General features: G+C 40.0%; 1 protein-coding gene across 1 annotated transcript in view; it reads left to right on the top strand.

Annotated features, from left to right (window-relative positions):
• Positions 1-15396, top strand: part of LOC104076161 (protocadherin-15-like) — a 127414-nt gene that overhangs the window by 77382 nt on the left and 34636 nt on the right. Inside the window, exons 9-10 of the mRNA XM_009576928.1 lie at positions 539-754; positions 5048-5136. Of these exons, the coding sequence (XP_009575223.1) occupies positions 539-754; positions 5048-5136 (305 nt within the window). The remainder of the gene's footprint in view (positions 1-538; positions 755-5047; positions 5137-15396) is intronic.

Raw genomic sequence — 15396 nt, 5'->3', positions numbered from 1 at the left:
CTCAATCCTTTTTTTTTTTTTGTAAATAAAAAAGGATAAAATTACTCCAAAAATACATGTGCTTAATCAATGCGGGTGCAGAATGGCTCTAAGAAGAGGGAGGACATTCTTGTTGTGTAAGTTTGTGAATACGTTGCTGGGGGTTTTTTCTTTGATATTTAATATTTGTCAACAAGAATTGGGCAGTGGAGGTTTCTCAGAATTAAACTGTTCTTACCTGTTCAGTTTGTTGCAGACTTGAAAAGTCCATTTATATTTTTCTTCTTTTTTTCTTTCTTCTTTTTTTTTTTTTTTTGGAGCAGTTTAGTGCCAACACAGGAGAAGGAACTTGCTGGAAAAGCAAAACTGTATGCAGCAAAGTTAAATGAACCATTTAAAGTAATAGCGGTATCTGCTTTCTGGGATCTGATGTTTTAAACGTCAGAGTGGAAGAAATTTGCTGGACCAATATGCAACTTTATTTAAAGGACAAGGTTAATGATTCTTTGCATGCATATTTACTTTATTTGCCTCTTTCTTGTTTTCTCTTTCCTATTAGGCTGATGATAAAGACACTGGGAATTACAGTGCCATGCAATACAGACTCATCATTCCTCCAATCAAGGATGGTAAAGAAGGTTTTGTGATTGAAGCTTATACAGGGCTAATAAAAACTGCTATGCTGTTCAAAAATATGAGAAGATCCTATTTCAAGTTTCAGGTCATTGCAACTGACAATTATGGAAAAGGACTGAGCAGCAAAGCAGAAGTACTTGTAAGTATGAGGCAGGCATTATCTTTATGGAATAATTCCTGAGGAAATTCAAATACTACGTAAAGTTTAATTCCAGGCAGACCTATAGGAAGGCCATAAACTGTGTGTACTTCATCTTTTTAAGTCACTGAAGTAAAGCTTTTTTTTTTTTTAAACCAAAAGCTTTTATGACCATCTGAAACGTGTGTTCATGTTTCGTGGCAGAGATACTGATCCCGGTTACCACCCTAGACATGATGTTCAGTATTTTATTTATTCAATGAGCCATTGTTAATGGTTCAATTTAGATTCTAATTGTTTGCAATAAACATGGACCTAAGTTATGTGCTGGGTCTTCTGGACCCAGATGGCAGCAAAAAAAAGTGCTGGTTTTGTGCACTACGAGTATAAAGCAGGTCACATTGCATGGTTGGACACAAGCATTTACAGATCATCTCCACCTATTCTCTAAGCCAGCAAGGTGCAGCCAGCTCCTGTGTCAAAGCTGTGAAGCAGGCGTAGCATGGTATTAAACCCCAGTTAAGCCAAGCTGAAAGCTTGCTAACTTGGTCTGTACTGTGTTAACATGAGTACATAGCTTCTGGGTTGGAGTAAGATCTGGTGTATCTGGCTTGCAGTGCAGGCAAATATCTGAGCAAACAGCCTCTGAAAGCTACAAGTCAGTTGACTTACTTGGGAAAGCCAAGGTTGCCATGTCTTAATTGCTCATGTCTGGAAGGGAGATGCGAGGAATAATTTTGGGCTCAGACTGTACTTCAACTTTTCAGGGAAGCAACGTTTCAGAAACGGCACCAGCTTTAGGCCTTGAGCTCATGTTTTTGTGCTGAGTAAAGGACATTGACTTAGTCCACTCCCAGAAACCATCAAAGCTAAATTTCTTTAAAGCCTATATAACTTGATGGATTGGATTAATATTAGCATAATGTCGTAGGGATGAAGTGCATTATCTAGTTCATGGGAACACTGTCAAATGATACAGATGATAGCCATAATACTTGGTATATTGCGTTATGCAGGAATTCAGCAAATAAACATAATGTATGATGTCCTCATGCTTGACCTCCCAAAAATGATGGGGCATTCTCATGCAATTTATGCAGTAATAGTATATTAAAATATAGCCAGAAGGTATCGACATTAAAATTAGAAAGTGAAGTATGTCTCATTAATTTATAGAGGTATCTTTAGGTTGTCTGAGTGAGTGATGGGCACTCTGGTACAGTGTTTTTGAGCAAGGCATGAAAGCTTAGAGTAGCTGTAGATACAATTAGAGACTGACACCATCCCACCGTGAAAGTTTGGGTTTGCGCTGAGCATGATCCACACGTGAAGATCCTTTCTAACTAGATTAAGCTGTTCCTGGGCTTCATGATTTGGACAGAATTTAGCCTGCTGTCACTGTGGCGTCAGGTGCTCAGGCTGGGAGGTGTTCATTCCTTTCAGTACAAGCTCAAGGAGTGCACATAGGTAAGGGAAATGGATTTAATTATGTGCAAAAGAATAAGATGTGGGGGAAGAAGAAAGGATTGCACTGGGAGGAGGCCTGGAGAGAAGAGGTGGGGTGACACCAGGGGGACAGTACTGCAAAGCACCTGAGCAAGAGCAAGGTATCCTCCAGAACTGGGGCCAGGGCGCTTCCTCGGAGCCCTGGCACAGCTCTGTGAGCTGCATAAGCTGCCAAACCCACTGGTAAAATGTCTTCATGCTGTAGGGGACGGTCCATGTCTGTTCCTGCTGGCTGGGACTGGCAGGATGGCTCAAGTTAGACATCTGTGGATCTACAGTTTGGTTCCATGTGACGGAATTTCCCTTTTTAGCCTCTCTGAGACAAAAGAAAGAAATAAGACATTATATTTTAAAATAAGTTTGCTGCAGGTAAGCACTTAAAGGTAGTAAGTAAGTGTGGATAGTGTGAATATTCACTATGATACCGTCTTTAATCAAATGTTTGTTGGGGTCTGGCGGGGTCCCAAGGCCCCTTCCTCGTTCAGCTCTCAGCATAAGCTACTCCCAGGAATCCATTGGTGCCGTATAACGATCAAGACTGTTTGTAGGCTCTGCCTTGCTTGATTTAAAAGTTGGAAAGTGCCTAGTGAATGAAGCATGGGATCAAAGGGATATCACTTACGGGCTAGTGGTTATCAACAATTACATGCCTTCCCTGCCTCTGCTGCAAGCTTCCACTTTGTTGTGCCACTTATTTAATTTAACCTAGAACTTTCCTAGTTCTCAGCAATGTATTCTTCAGGTACTTAAGGACATGAGGCATCTGAACATGCTGACTTCCAGCCTTATAATTTAGGCTGGTGCCTGCTACTTAGCATCGCAGGACCTGGCTGTATTTTTGCTCGGTAGACTGGAAGTAGCAAAAGCTTTCTAAGGAACAGTGGGTCGGATGATCCTGGTAACTGTGCCGCAAAAAGAGGGGACACCTTCCACCTCTGCTGCCAGCATGTTTCCGTCACTCCTCAAGTGGAAGGGAACAGTTTCTCCCCACAGCTTTTCTTACAATGTAGTTAAATTGGACTTAGTTCCTCAACTCACTGCTATTTTTAATAATTGAAAAATGAAAGCCTTTACAAATGAGGATAGCAAGTAAGTTAATGCTACTATGGAAACCTTAACTTTTTCTTGATTTTTGTTCAACACCGTTGTTTTACTATAGCTTGTCATGAATGTGTGTTTATTCATATTTTTGTATATGAACAAGTAGTCGTAATTGTGATTCCTTGAATATCAAAAGAACTATTGCCTTTTTTTAAGTGTTGCATTTATGCAGTATTCGGTACATAGGTGCACAATGATCGCTTGACTTGGCTGATGTAGTGAATTCTATTAAACTGTTCATTGCTTTAGAGTTCCTTTCAATGATTTTAGTCTAAAATTTATTTTAAGTTCATTGTAATTCTGTTTTTCTTACACAGAAGTCTGTACATGCTGCTCAGTACATCTGATGACATTTCAAGAACATTTAAATATTGAAAGTTGAATTAAGCTTCAAAGCTGGTGAATCAGTGTTTGATGTGAACGTATATTATGGCTTGTCTGTTGAAGTGCTTACAGGGCTCAGACTTCTCTTTTGAAAAACAGGGATTGTTTTTTCTTTTAGAATTGAATCGGCTAACTCTGATTTTTAAATTTATCAGGTTTAACATTGTCCTACTTTTCCAAATTTACCTCCAGAATCCTCTACAGGGAGGTGGTTTGGAGTATAATGTTTGCTGTCATGCCTATACGGACATGAGCCAAGTTTTAAGAAATGTTTTATTTTCTCCACCAGTATGGGAAGTAACTGTTCCTTTCACAACCTAAGGGGAGGTTGGCTGTGCTAGTGAAGAGAGAGCTATTACAAAATGCAAAAATATTTAAAAGAGAGGAAAAAGCATGCAATCATTTTACTGGAAGGCAGCCTTTTCTTGGGATAAAAATAGCTTGAGGAGACTAGATCAGGAGATGTGAAGCAGAGTTTGCCAAATCTGTTGAATTTCATGCATGCGTGTAGTCCCTTCTGCACCCTGACCGTCCAACCTACCATTGACAAACAGAAGAGTTACGTTGCTTTTGTGGGAAAAAATGCTAATGTGAGACATTTGTTCTGAGGTCAGTCGGTTCTTTCGTGGAATCCTAGATTTTTTTTTTTTTTTAAAAAACAAATAACATGAGTATTGAGTGTATTAGAGAGGCATTTTTTTCTGTCCTGTCTTTTCAAATAGAAGTGCAATTCTAAAATACACATGGTTATGCACAGTTTTATGCCATATAGAGGGAGAAGCGAAAAAAAATTAGAGATTAAAATAACTTACACTGATGACTTCAACATAGATGAACAATTTCCTTTGTGATTTTCTAACAAAGTATCATTGATTTAGTTGAGTTAATCTGGTATTTGCATTTACATTGGTGCAAACTGCATATTTCCAAGGTTGGATTTTCCTGTCAAGCCATCAAAAATACCAAAATGCTCATAAGTGATTTTGAATGTGGCACGTGAGAGATCCTGTAAGGAAAAGTCCAAACTATGAAGAACAGGTTTCATAGTCCCCACCTTAAAAATCTATAATTCTGATGCAGTCCTGCAATTACAGTTCTAGTTAAATCTTTGCCTCCTCTTTATTGGTTTTGGCTGCCAAGCAAAACAAGATTTCCCAGCTCTCTTATTCGGAATTAAAATGAGAAATCCGTACATCAGGGTATGGCTGTGAAGGCAGGAAAGTAATTATTCCATTCTTTTTGTATGGGGAGGAGGATGTTATGCATGGGAGTGCCAATTGAATTTTACTCTTTTGTTTCCAGGTCTCTGTGGTCAATCAGTTGGATATGCAAGTCATCGTCTCTAATGTTCCTCCCACCCTTGTGGAACAAAACAAAGATCAACTCATAGGGTAATAAATTTCTTTACTCTACAAATATCAGACAATTCACTGGTTTTGTGTTTAGATTCAGCAATGAGTGCTCCCTTTATGCCATGATCTACTTTTTTGCCAAAAGACTTGAAAATGAGCAAGCGGGTGTTTTGATGGTGAGCACAACTGGCTGAGGGACAGCACTGGCCCCCCCAAATCCACATTTTGCCCCTCTTCTGGAGAAGGCAGAGGTACAGCACTTCTTTGCTTGCCCATTTGCCCGCTTTCCAGGCTCAAACTAGGTTCAGAGCTGCCCCAAACACAGACCATAGTGGAGCTGCCGAGCACTGAGCACAGAACCTGCATCTGTCAAAATCCAGGATGTAAAATGAATAAAGCACAGCTCCAAAAGGTTGAGGCAGTGTGTCTCAGTGAACTGTATTGCTTCACTATGATTTTATTTGGGTGACGCAGCTGTAAGGGAAAGCAGAATTTAGAAAATTTATACTGGTACAATTAATACCACTAGCATCACTACATAAAATTTTAATCACAAAAAATTGGTAACAGGGTGTCGTTATTCAGGCCCAGCAGGTACAAAATGTTGTGATGGGGGGATGGGTAATTGGAAATATTAATGCTTTACAATAAAAGCGAAGTATTTTATCATACTGGAAGCCAGCTAAGATCTTTTTGGTAAAATATGTTTTTATAGCACTCATACACCACAACATCATCAGCTTCCAGAAGTCAGGCTTTCGCTTGTAGCTTCTTTCTGTAAGACAAGGACGATTTTCTATACTTTGTGTCACTAGGCATATAACCATGAAGTAGACAATATGGGAAAGAAAATACTATAGGAAATAGTTTAAAAACAAACCTTGTACTCTTCTGTCACTTTAATCAGTAATGAATGGCATTTCTCAGATTTCAACAGGTCTGTTCCATCCTGACTGTTGTCATACCTTCACTTTTCCACGGGAATTGAAATACCTTAGGGCTGATGATATAATCACTCACTGAAAAAGAAGTGTGTTGTCTCTAAATGGCCCGATGTCTTTATTGGGCTAGGAAACAATATCGATGGATTTGTTTCTGGAGATTTAGGACATGTTCCCCTTTTCTCTCTGTTTTTGGAGCCAGGTGTAAGTTAGCTCTGATAGATTCTAATGTCAGAAACGCTAATTAAGTTGTTCAGGCAATAGTCTGGATTCACAGGCACTCCATTTCCTAGAGCTAAGAATAATAAAGGAGTCTGCTTACTTAACACTTAAGATCTAGCTTTCCAAAAGTGTCAGGTGTTGGTGTTGGCTGGAGAGATGAAGAACAATGTGTCTTTTAGTGACAGTCATAGGAAAAGTTTGCTTCTGCTTTGCTAAGCCTTCAGGTTCACCTCAGCATGCTGCACTATACAAATTTTTCTTCACACAGTAATTTGTAGCCTTCCTGGGCTTCTGGTTTTTTTGAGTGGAGAAGAAGAACACATGTTCTGTACCATGTGTTTCTACATGACATAGCATAGATCTCGTGCTAAATTGGACTTAGGCTGTTTGAGATTCTCCCCGTTCTGGACTGTCCTGGAGCCAAAGGAGCCACCAGCAAAATACAGATGGCTCTTACAGAAGGTGGTTTGAAAACAGGGTAGAACAAACCTGGCTTGAATGAAGAGTGTCAACTGCATGACACGTGTCGTGGGACTGAGGTGTGAATGCTGCAAGGCGTGGCAGATTGCGTCTCGCCCTTTCACCGTCTCCACAAAAATCTCTTTTTGCAAACACGGGAGCAGCTTGTTTCCAGCCCCCAGCAGGTCTCAGCAGTGTTAGTGCCTCAACAATAAACTGTACCGTAACCATACCCTCACTCCTCTCCTCCGGGGCCCAGAGGAGTAGGTGGCATATCCTGCCACAGTCTTGGAGAACGGCCCAGAGCCACATTCCTCAGTCTCCGTGCTCCAAAAAACCTCTTTTCTGCCAGATTGGAATATTTTAAAACTTGTTTCATGCTGTTCTGGCCCTTGTGCGTAGAAGTCCCTGAGAGATGTGTAAATGTTTCACAGTGAATGAAGCTTTTGAATGGGTATAAAAATAAAAAAAACATGGCCAGGTTTTGAATTCTCAAAATTAGCTTGAGAAGCCTTTACCTTCACAAACACCATGAGGCCAGTGAGTGAGTATAGCGTAAGAATTTCACTTCTAAGGATGGGCTTTCAAGGACAACCTTTGCCAAAAGAAATTGCATTAGCTTGTTTTAAAATTGTCACATCCGTTACTGAAAATATTTGCAGAGAGCAGAAGTCTCAGAAATAATTTTGCGTTTGTGTACTTGTCTGTTTCACTTATTTCATTGCCACCTTCAAATTCATTGGGTTTTCCTCCTGAAGTTTAAAGGAATGCTATCTCCCTGTTTTTAGAAGGGCTTTAATAATTCATGCAGGACATAAAAACAAAATAATAGGAATTTATGATTTTTCACGCGCTATATGGAAGATATAACCACAGGCAAAGGGAAACGAAATAATTTGGAGACCTTCTCAGGCTAAAGTACTTTTGCCCAAAGAGGTTTCTGAGCCATTTCAAATAATGCACTAATTTATAAAATTAGAACACTTTGTGTAATTCATTAACAGATAAAAAGACTATATCATTAACTAAATTAGTCACTACAGAGGTTGTTCGGCTCTTTCTCCTCTCATTTTGGCACTGGAGTGATAGTAAATATTAATCTCTGAAAATACAACATTTAACCACCAATTGCAATACTTGGTGATGGGGAATGTTAGGGAAGTGGGTAGTTGGGTCATTTTTGAAATTGTAGTGATTTTTCACAATAAAATAAATAGTGATTTAAACAACTTTGGAGAACAAGTTATAACAGATTTTCCCCAGCTGCCTGTAATTTTCACTAGAGAGTAGATACAAGGTATTAAGAAATATATGATTCAGTTCTTCCACATGGGAAAGGCTTACTCAGCATAGACCCGAGATATATGTTGGTTAATGGTCCAAAGAAAGGAAGCATACCATAGCAGAAAAGATTTAAAACATCACTATCTATTTGGCTTCGGCGTTTGGCCTTTTTGAGGGATACAATGGGTATGTCTTCAGCTGACATTTCTGATTGTGTCGTGATCCTTCGCAGTCGTTCAGTAAACGCCTCGGTTTTCCTCCAACTGCTTTAATTTCATCAACAAGCTTTTCATATCCTCTGGACTGCACGTCAATGTCAGGTTTGCCATTTCTCTCACCTACTTGAATTATGTCTGTTCAGATAGGTCCATTTATGTCTGCTACAGAAGATGACAGAGAAAATGGAGTGAGACTTAGTGGAAAATTCAGTGCATGTTCCTCTCCTTCAGAAAACTTGGTAAAGGCAGACGACACAGGGTTCTTTAAATGTGGCAATGTTTGTGAGTGCTTACTTGTTGGGCAAGGAACAGCATTTCAACTAGAATAAAATAGCCAACTTCATGCTCAGAGCATTTAGTTCTTTGGTTTTCACGTGACTGCAACTTAAACCTCTAGCTAAAACCAGATATGCCACATTACCAAGAGAGACCTGTGTTTCTCTCATCCCATAGGTAATAGAAATGTCTTGTGAATTAAATTCCTCTGTAGGAATTCTTCTATAGATGGCAAATCATTTTCTCTGAAATGGAACAATGGAGCGGCTCGAAATGAGTGCTTTGATGAAATACTCCATAGACATTCCTCTTGAGAAGGCTGGTTTTGCCCTACAGCCTACAAACCCTACAAAATGGAGATAATATTGCTTAGGGAACTCTCTTTTCCTGAACTAGAGCTAGCCAAAACCATTTGGGCATCATTTTCAACGTTAATGTTAACGTTATTTGCATTGTGTGTGCTTTCTGAGCCGATCAGGTGGGTAAAGAAAACACATTTAGCTGTACTTGGACTGCTCTGGGGTTGTTAAAGAACAGGATGAGGATTGTCTCCTCACTTTCAAAAATCATATGAGGCTTCCCATGTTCTTTTTTCCTCCCTGTAATGAAAAGTGAGCCTGGAAAGATCGGAGTTTCTTTTCCGTCCATATGAAGAAAATCTCCTAGTGGTGGTGGAGGAATCTTTCATTGGAAAAGAGGATCTGATGGAATCACCTCGTGCTGCTAATAAATGTGCATAGATACAACAATAGATAATTGTTTCACTATTTAATAATAAATTAAGTAATAAGTATAAATATTTAAACACTGAAATCTTGACTTCCCACATCAAGAAGTTTCTGTAGTCTCCTGTGTTTTCGATGTGGTCTTGGTGGTGATTCCCTTTTTTATATTTTGACTTCATAACAGACAAGTCACGGTGCCTGTATTAGTGCAAACATAGAGGTCCCAAAATGCTTGTACTAGTTGTACGTCATGAGCTTTTGAGCTTGCCTTCTCTCTGCATTGCTCTAGCACTTTCCATTCAGGTGTGTGCAGCCTCCTGGCCAGACCTGCCTCTGGAAGTGGAATTCAAGTGCAGATGTTCTTGAGTAGCAACTTTAACTGTCTTCTGGATGTTCATGCGTATCGTGTGTATCTTAATAGAGATAAGAAAGAACTTCCTACTTTTCAAGACAGAATTACTGGAAATAGCACATGTGATAATTCCAGGGAACTTCCCTGCATGTGTATTTTGGCCCGTTACAGGTTGCAATCCTTTAATGCCTTAATGCTTATAAAAGAATGGAGCAGTTCCATAGTTAAAGAAAATCCACTCTCGAACCTCTACTGCAATGTGGAAGTGACCAGGCAGTTTTGTACCAGAAAATCAAAATGTAAAATCAAGTGCTGATCCTCGAAGATATAGTGAGTGAGTGTCTCGGAATACGAACGTTCAGCCTGCTAACTTAATAGTTTGCATAGATAAAGTTGAATGCTATCATTTCTCAAAGGAGTGTCTGCTCTGCTTTGCTGCATAGAAACTGTGGTCCACTTAAAAGAAATGTCATAATGTACACTATAGCAATATATATTGCTATAAATTATATATCATAATATAAATCACATGCACATTGCACCTCATATATAATTTTATGTATAATCATGGTATATGAGATAATATATTTTATATATAGGAGCTGCAATGCACAGTCCTCTCTTCAGGGAAATGTTTCAGAATGTGGATGATTTCCCTTCAGTTGTGTTTTGCTGTTGACAATATAGCAAATGGTATTTTCTAATCTCAGTTGCAGAAGCCAGTCGGTGGCATTTAAAAGGGACAGCTGACGTGAGTGCTTTACGTGGCACTTGTGTATATCGTTGTATTTTATTTCTTTGGTCCTGCTTGCTTTTTTGTTAGAATGTCGGTATGTTCAGTAATTGGGAGTATGAGTGAATGCCTCTGAAATACAGCATATTTATCAAGATGTGGCTGTGTATAATGAAATCAGATGTTCTGAGGCATCACTGGGGTTCCAGCATTCTTGGTACGTTTAGTAAAGGCAGACACAACTGTCCTCGGATGGGCCGCCTTAGAGGTGCTTGTTTGGAAATGCAGTGCCTCTGAGAGCACTCTGGACTGTAGTAGAAGATTCAACCTTAGTGCACCAGTGTTTTTTCTTCTCCTCAGTCCATAAATTGGTAGAAAATGAGCATGTCTCCCCTGCTGGATGTAGTTGCAGTATATAAATCACTCAGACTCATTAGTTTTCCCACAGGAGAAGTACCATTCCGTTGCTTGCTTTATGATTTTTGCCACGTAATTACTGAATTAAGCCTAATTACAGGTGACTGGACTTTTTGCGTATTGGGGTGGTGGCAGTGAACTTGCCATTAAGCACCCTTCACAGCTAGCACTTACTTTCCTCCCCATTATTAAATGTTCTTTAGTCACGGGTACTGGTAGAGCTGCCTTGTTCTTTGCCTCAGCGCTCTCTGACGCTGTTATATGGGTTCGTTTTGCTCCTGGCCCTTCGGTCCACCTCCCCTCTGCCTTTTTCCCTTTCACCTCTTTGCACTGTATTCTTTCATTGTAAATTAAATTCCAAAATTAGCAAATAAATAAACAATGAGATTAGAGGGACACTTGCCACCAACTGGCTGCATGGTATTTCATATTCCACCCTACATTTGGCTTTGCTTGGAGAATGCATGTCCTGTAGTTCTCGCTCTGTACAGTGTTTAACCGAGCCCATTCCATTTCTTAGCTGATCTTAGTCTCTCTCCGCTGTAATCAGGATGATTAATAACGTTAGGCTACCTTTATTAAGTTAGGTAATAGAGACCCAAGCTTATTCAACACCAGCTTTTCCACTTGCTACTTCCACTGCCAGCTGGGAAGCACTGGTTCAGCGATCTCCTTCTCCCCCTCCTCTCAATAATACTGCACGTTGTTCTGTTAATGTATTTTCTCTGAAGCGCTATAATGCAGTGCGTGGCTTCTCAGATAAAGCTGTAAACTTCTGCTTTATTCTGAAATTGCTTACTATTGCAGTAAAAACCCTTTTGTGCTGAGATCTGAAGATACGTCTTCTGGGTCAAAGTCAAGATGTCTCTGTGTATTACTCTTCGGGTGAGTGTAGCGTAATGTTCCTTCTGCGACTGGGAAAAATGATAGTGAAATAAGAAGTTGGAGTAGGTTTTTTTGGAGGACAGGATTATACGTGATGAGCACAAAAAGAAGAAAAGAAACTTTAGCAATATGTAAGAAAACAAAGTTCCTTTATGGTGTGCAAGCCAATACGCTTTTATAGGATTAGGGTAAGTACGTATACAGACATTGTCTCTGGGTTGTTTTCTAAATAATTTAGATGTTATTATATGCAGAGTAAATTGGCTCAGTGGTGTTCCTTCCTGCTAGATACATGCCTTCTGTGTGATATAAAAGTAGAAATAACCTTTGTCAAAAGGCCGTTTTGTAAAGAAGGAATAGTCTTAGGCTTGAAATAAACCCCAGTTCTGGGTTTTTTATTCTACATTGCAGCACAAGGCAGGCTGACTTAGCTGACTAGTAAGGGTTTCTTGAGTTGTCTTGGCAGCTCCAAAGCAGCTCGGCACCTCTCCAGAGGCCACAGAAGTTGTATAACCTTCCCTGTGCTGTATGTGTGGTGTAGTAAGGCATCTGGGAGCAGGCGGCTGGGGCCCAGGTGCATCACCCCCCCAAAGCTATCGCTAACTGCACAGGAGGGGCTGGACTTGGTCCTTACCTATTTGTGAAAGTACAGTTGAAAATCCAGCAGTTTAGTTGTCAATTATTAACCTTGCAAAAACCAACACAGCCAGAATTTGGCTGAAGTTGAGCAAAATTGAGAGTGTGTGCTCGGGTTAAATGAAAGACTTCAAAAGTCTGTATTGATGTGTACCGGCAGAGCTGAATGCCCTCATCTGTGCATTGTTGCCAAATTTGCTTCCATTTTCACACACCTAGAGTATAAATTTATTATTATTACTAAGTTATTTTGGGGAGCTAGACTTTTCAGTGGAGGAGCCAAAAGTTACGCAGGATATCTAGTCTTCAAAACTTGTAGCTCCAGGTCTGTGGTTCCAGTTATTTCAGAGTCCTGAAAGACCTGAAAGAGAGAATGGATTCTTTTTTTTTGTTGTTTTCATTTCTTAAAATATTTTTATGTGCTCCAGAAACGCAGCAGGCTATCAAATTACTAGAGAACTGAAACATTTTTTTTTCCCCGTAGAATTTTCTGCTAAGAAAATTGTGCAGTAATTAAATTCAGGTACTGGTGAGGATCTAAAATGTTCTGCAAATTGAATTGTTTCTTTTGTTTCTGTGCTGATTCAGAGGATATGCATAAAACTTAGCAATTTGGCTCGAGGGTATAAAACTACTGGAACGTTGCGGTGCTCTTTCAGGCAGTGTCATGCATCTTCTCCACCAGGGACAATGGAGGGTCATTAAACCCTGCTGCTGACTTATCAAGTCTTACACGATGACTGTTAGTCTGGTTGAGTTGCCATTGCTGCAGCTGATTCTGTACCTCATATTTTGAAGTGAATTAACTGATTCGTATGGACTTTCACATTAGTTTCCAAAGAAGCTTCCAAGTGGTCCTTTGCATCTTTCCCAGTAGCAGGATCTCTCTCATGCTGGGGCACGCGTCTGGCATGCCGGATCCGTGCAGCTGAGGGGAGAAAACGGCACATTGGTGCGATGCCAGGGTGCCCCCCTTAATTTAGTCCTGTGCTCAGCAGGGTCTTCTCTGCCTGTAACGGGGTGCAGCGACCTCAGCCCTGCCACGCAGCATGATGTCTCAGGTGCGCGTATCAGCTCATGGACATAGCGCTGAGTGTGGCCTTATCTCAGATTTTGGGTTTTGGTTTCAGAAATGTCCTGGGAAGCAGCATGCCACCAGCCAAGGGACAGCTCAGCAAACCAACATACCTGTATTTTTTTTGCCTTTCCATTTCTTTTGCATCTAAAGATGAAAAAAATAATCTCTGAGTTTTCAGGATATTCAGGGCCACATTATGTCCTCAATGACAGAGAAAATCCTCGTGTCCTTCATTTCATTTCACTGGTGTCACTGATGGGAATTTGGAAAGCGATGGTAGTGAAGATGCACTGGGAGGCGTTAGTCTGTAGATCTAAATGGAGTTAGAGCAGTAGGGAAGTCCCGTCGCCTGTTAAGTTGCTGGTTCTACCACTCACTACACCACTGTTGGGAGGATGGTAATTACCCTCGTTGCATTAACAAGTGACAGACTAATTTTAAGCTAACTTTTGCTGATTAATGCAGGAGAACTGCAGACGCTGTTGTTACTTCAAGTATGCATTTTAGAAATTGGTTCTTGTGAGTAGTACTACAAGCAGATGGCCACTTTCAGTAGAGTTTTAAAACACTACTGTGTTTTCAGCATCACAAGTTCAGCTGAATGACTTTTGAAAAACTCTATGGGGAACTGCCCTATTTTTAAGTGCATTCTTTAATTGCTACTTTTCAGTCTTCGGTGCATTTTTATTATATATTTCAACCTAAACATGCAATTTGTGTATTTCAGATGAAATAGTACTGTCATTTCACTATACTTTGTGGTGTTTCTTGCCATGTCAGTTAAAGCCAACGGCTGCAATGTACCTATTTCTCATAGTCAGAAAGTAGTGTGCTATTTGTTCTTCAATTCTAATCATGTTTCAGATAAAGATATTCTCAAAGGCAATGAATTCCAGCAGAAGCCATGCCAGGAATTTCTGAGAAAAGGGAATGTTGTTACCAGTTCTGCTAAAAGTGGACCTACGTTATAACCTTCCAACCTTACAGGCCATTTCTGTCGGGTGAAATAACAGTTCTGTGCAAAGAAACAAAAGCGTCCCCCCCCCGCAGCACAGAAGATGATTGTATACTAATTAGGGAGGTAAATCTTTTACGTACTTGGTCCATCTGAATCCTCGTGCAAAACGCCATTCTGGTTATGGTTTCTTTTAGTCACTTACATTCACGTAATGTTTGGGGTTTTTTTATAGTAATCTGCATATCCCAGATTTGTTTTGTCAAGTTTTACCTGGGAGAATTACTGTTACTGTGGTGCCTGTGACAGGTTGTCACCCTTGCTGCCAGTTAAGTGTGTGCCAGAAGCCGAGATGAGTAGAGTTTACGTATCTGCAAACAGCAGCAGTACTTGTTTAGAGGACGCCAGTCAACTAGCAATGTGTCAGACAATCTACTATTTTTATTTTCCCTAAAAAAATGGCTCTGCACTAAGAGTATATATTCACTGCTAGGCTAGGACCTGGTCTGACAGACTTGGATTTTTCAAAATCTTACAGAAAAGCTGCTATTTTAAGGGCATACTAAACTTTCACATAACAGCGGAGAAACTGGATGAATAAATGTGAATCAGTGGTCTTGAAAAATTATGAGATGGTGATACTGCTTTGACAGCATTACTGTACTTTAGAAATCTTGTGTCAGGAAAAAAAACAACAGCAAAATGTAACCTCAGCAACTGCAGAAGATTTTGTTTAAAACAACAAGTGACTTCTTAAAGTCATTGATGTCCTTTTTTATGAGATTTGTCTTCCTCCACACCCTAGTGCATCCTTGATAAATCAGCCAGCATGTTTCCCTCTCATTCCCTTGCTTTTGCCTTCTAACTCAGCTATGGCTTTTTGATTTGATATTCCGATCACATAAATTAGCCCAGAAAATCTTGTGTTTTCCCATAACTCATAGTTCTGATGGAGTGTTTAGCCTTCCAGCTTCTCTTGTTTATGTCTCCATACTTTTTTGCCCTTGTATCCAGTATTGATGATATTTGCTTTTATGCCTTTGTTTATAAAACTCTCTGTGGGCTTTAACCGAACCCTTCTCATTCCCAGTTTGGAAACCTCATCACGCCGTTAGTAA

Source organism: Fulmarus glacialis, unplaced genomic scaffold (genome assembly GCF_000690835.1).
Source record: "Fulmarus glacialis isolate BGI_N327 unplaced genomic scaffold, ASM69083v1 scaffold3464, whole genome shotgun sequence".
NCBI classification, from domain to species: Eukaryota; Metazoa; Chordata; class Aves; order Procellariiformes; family Procellariidae; genus Fulmarus; species Fulmarus glacialis.
Note: the sequence above shows the minus strand (reverse complement) of the source record. Positions and strands in the feature narration are given on the sequence as shown.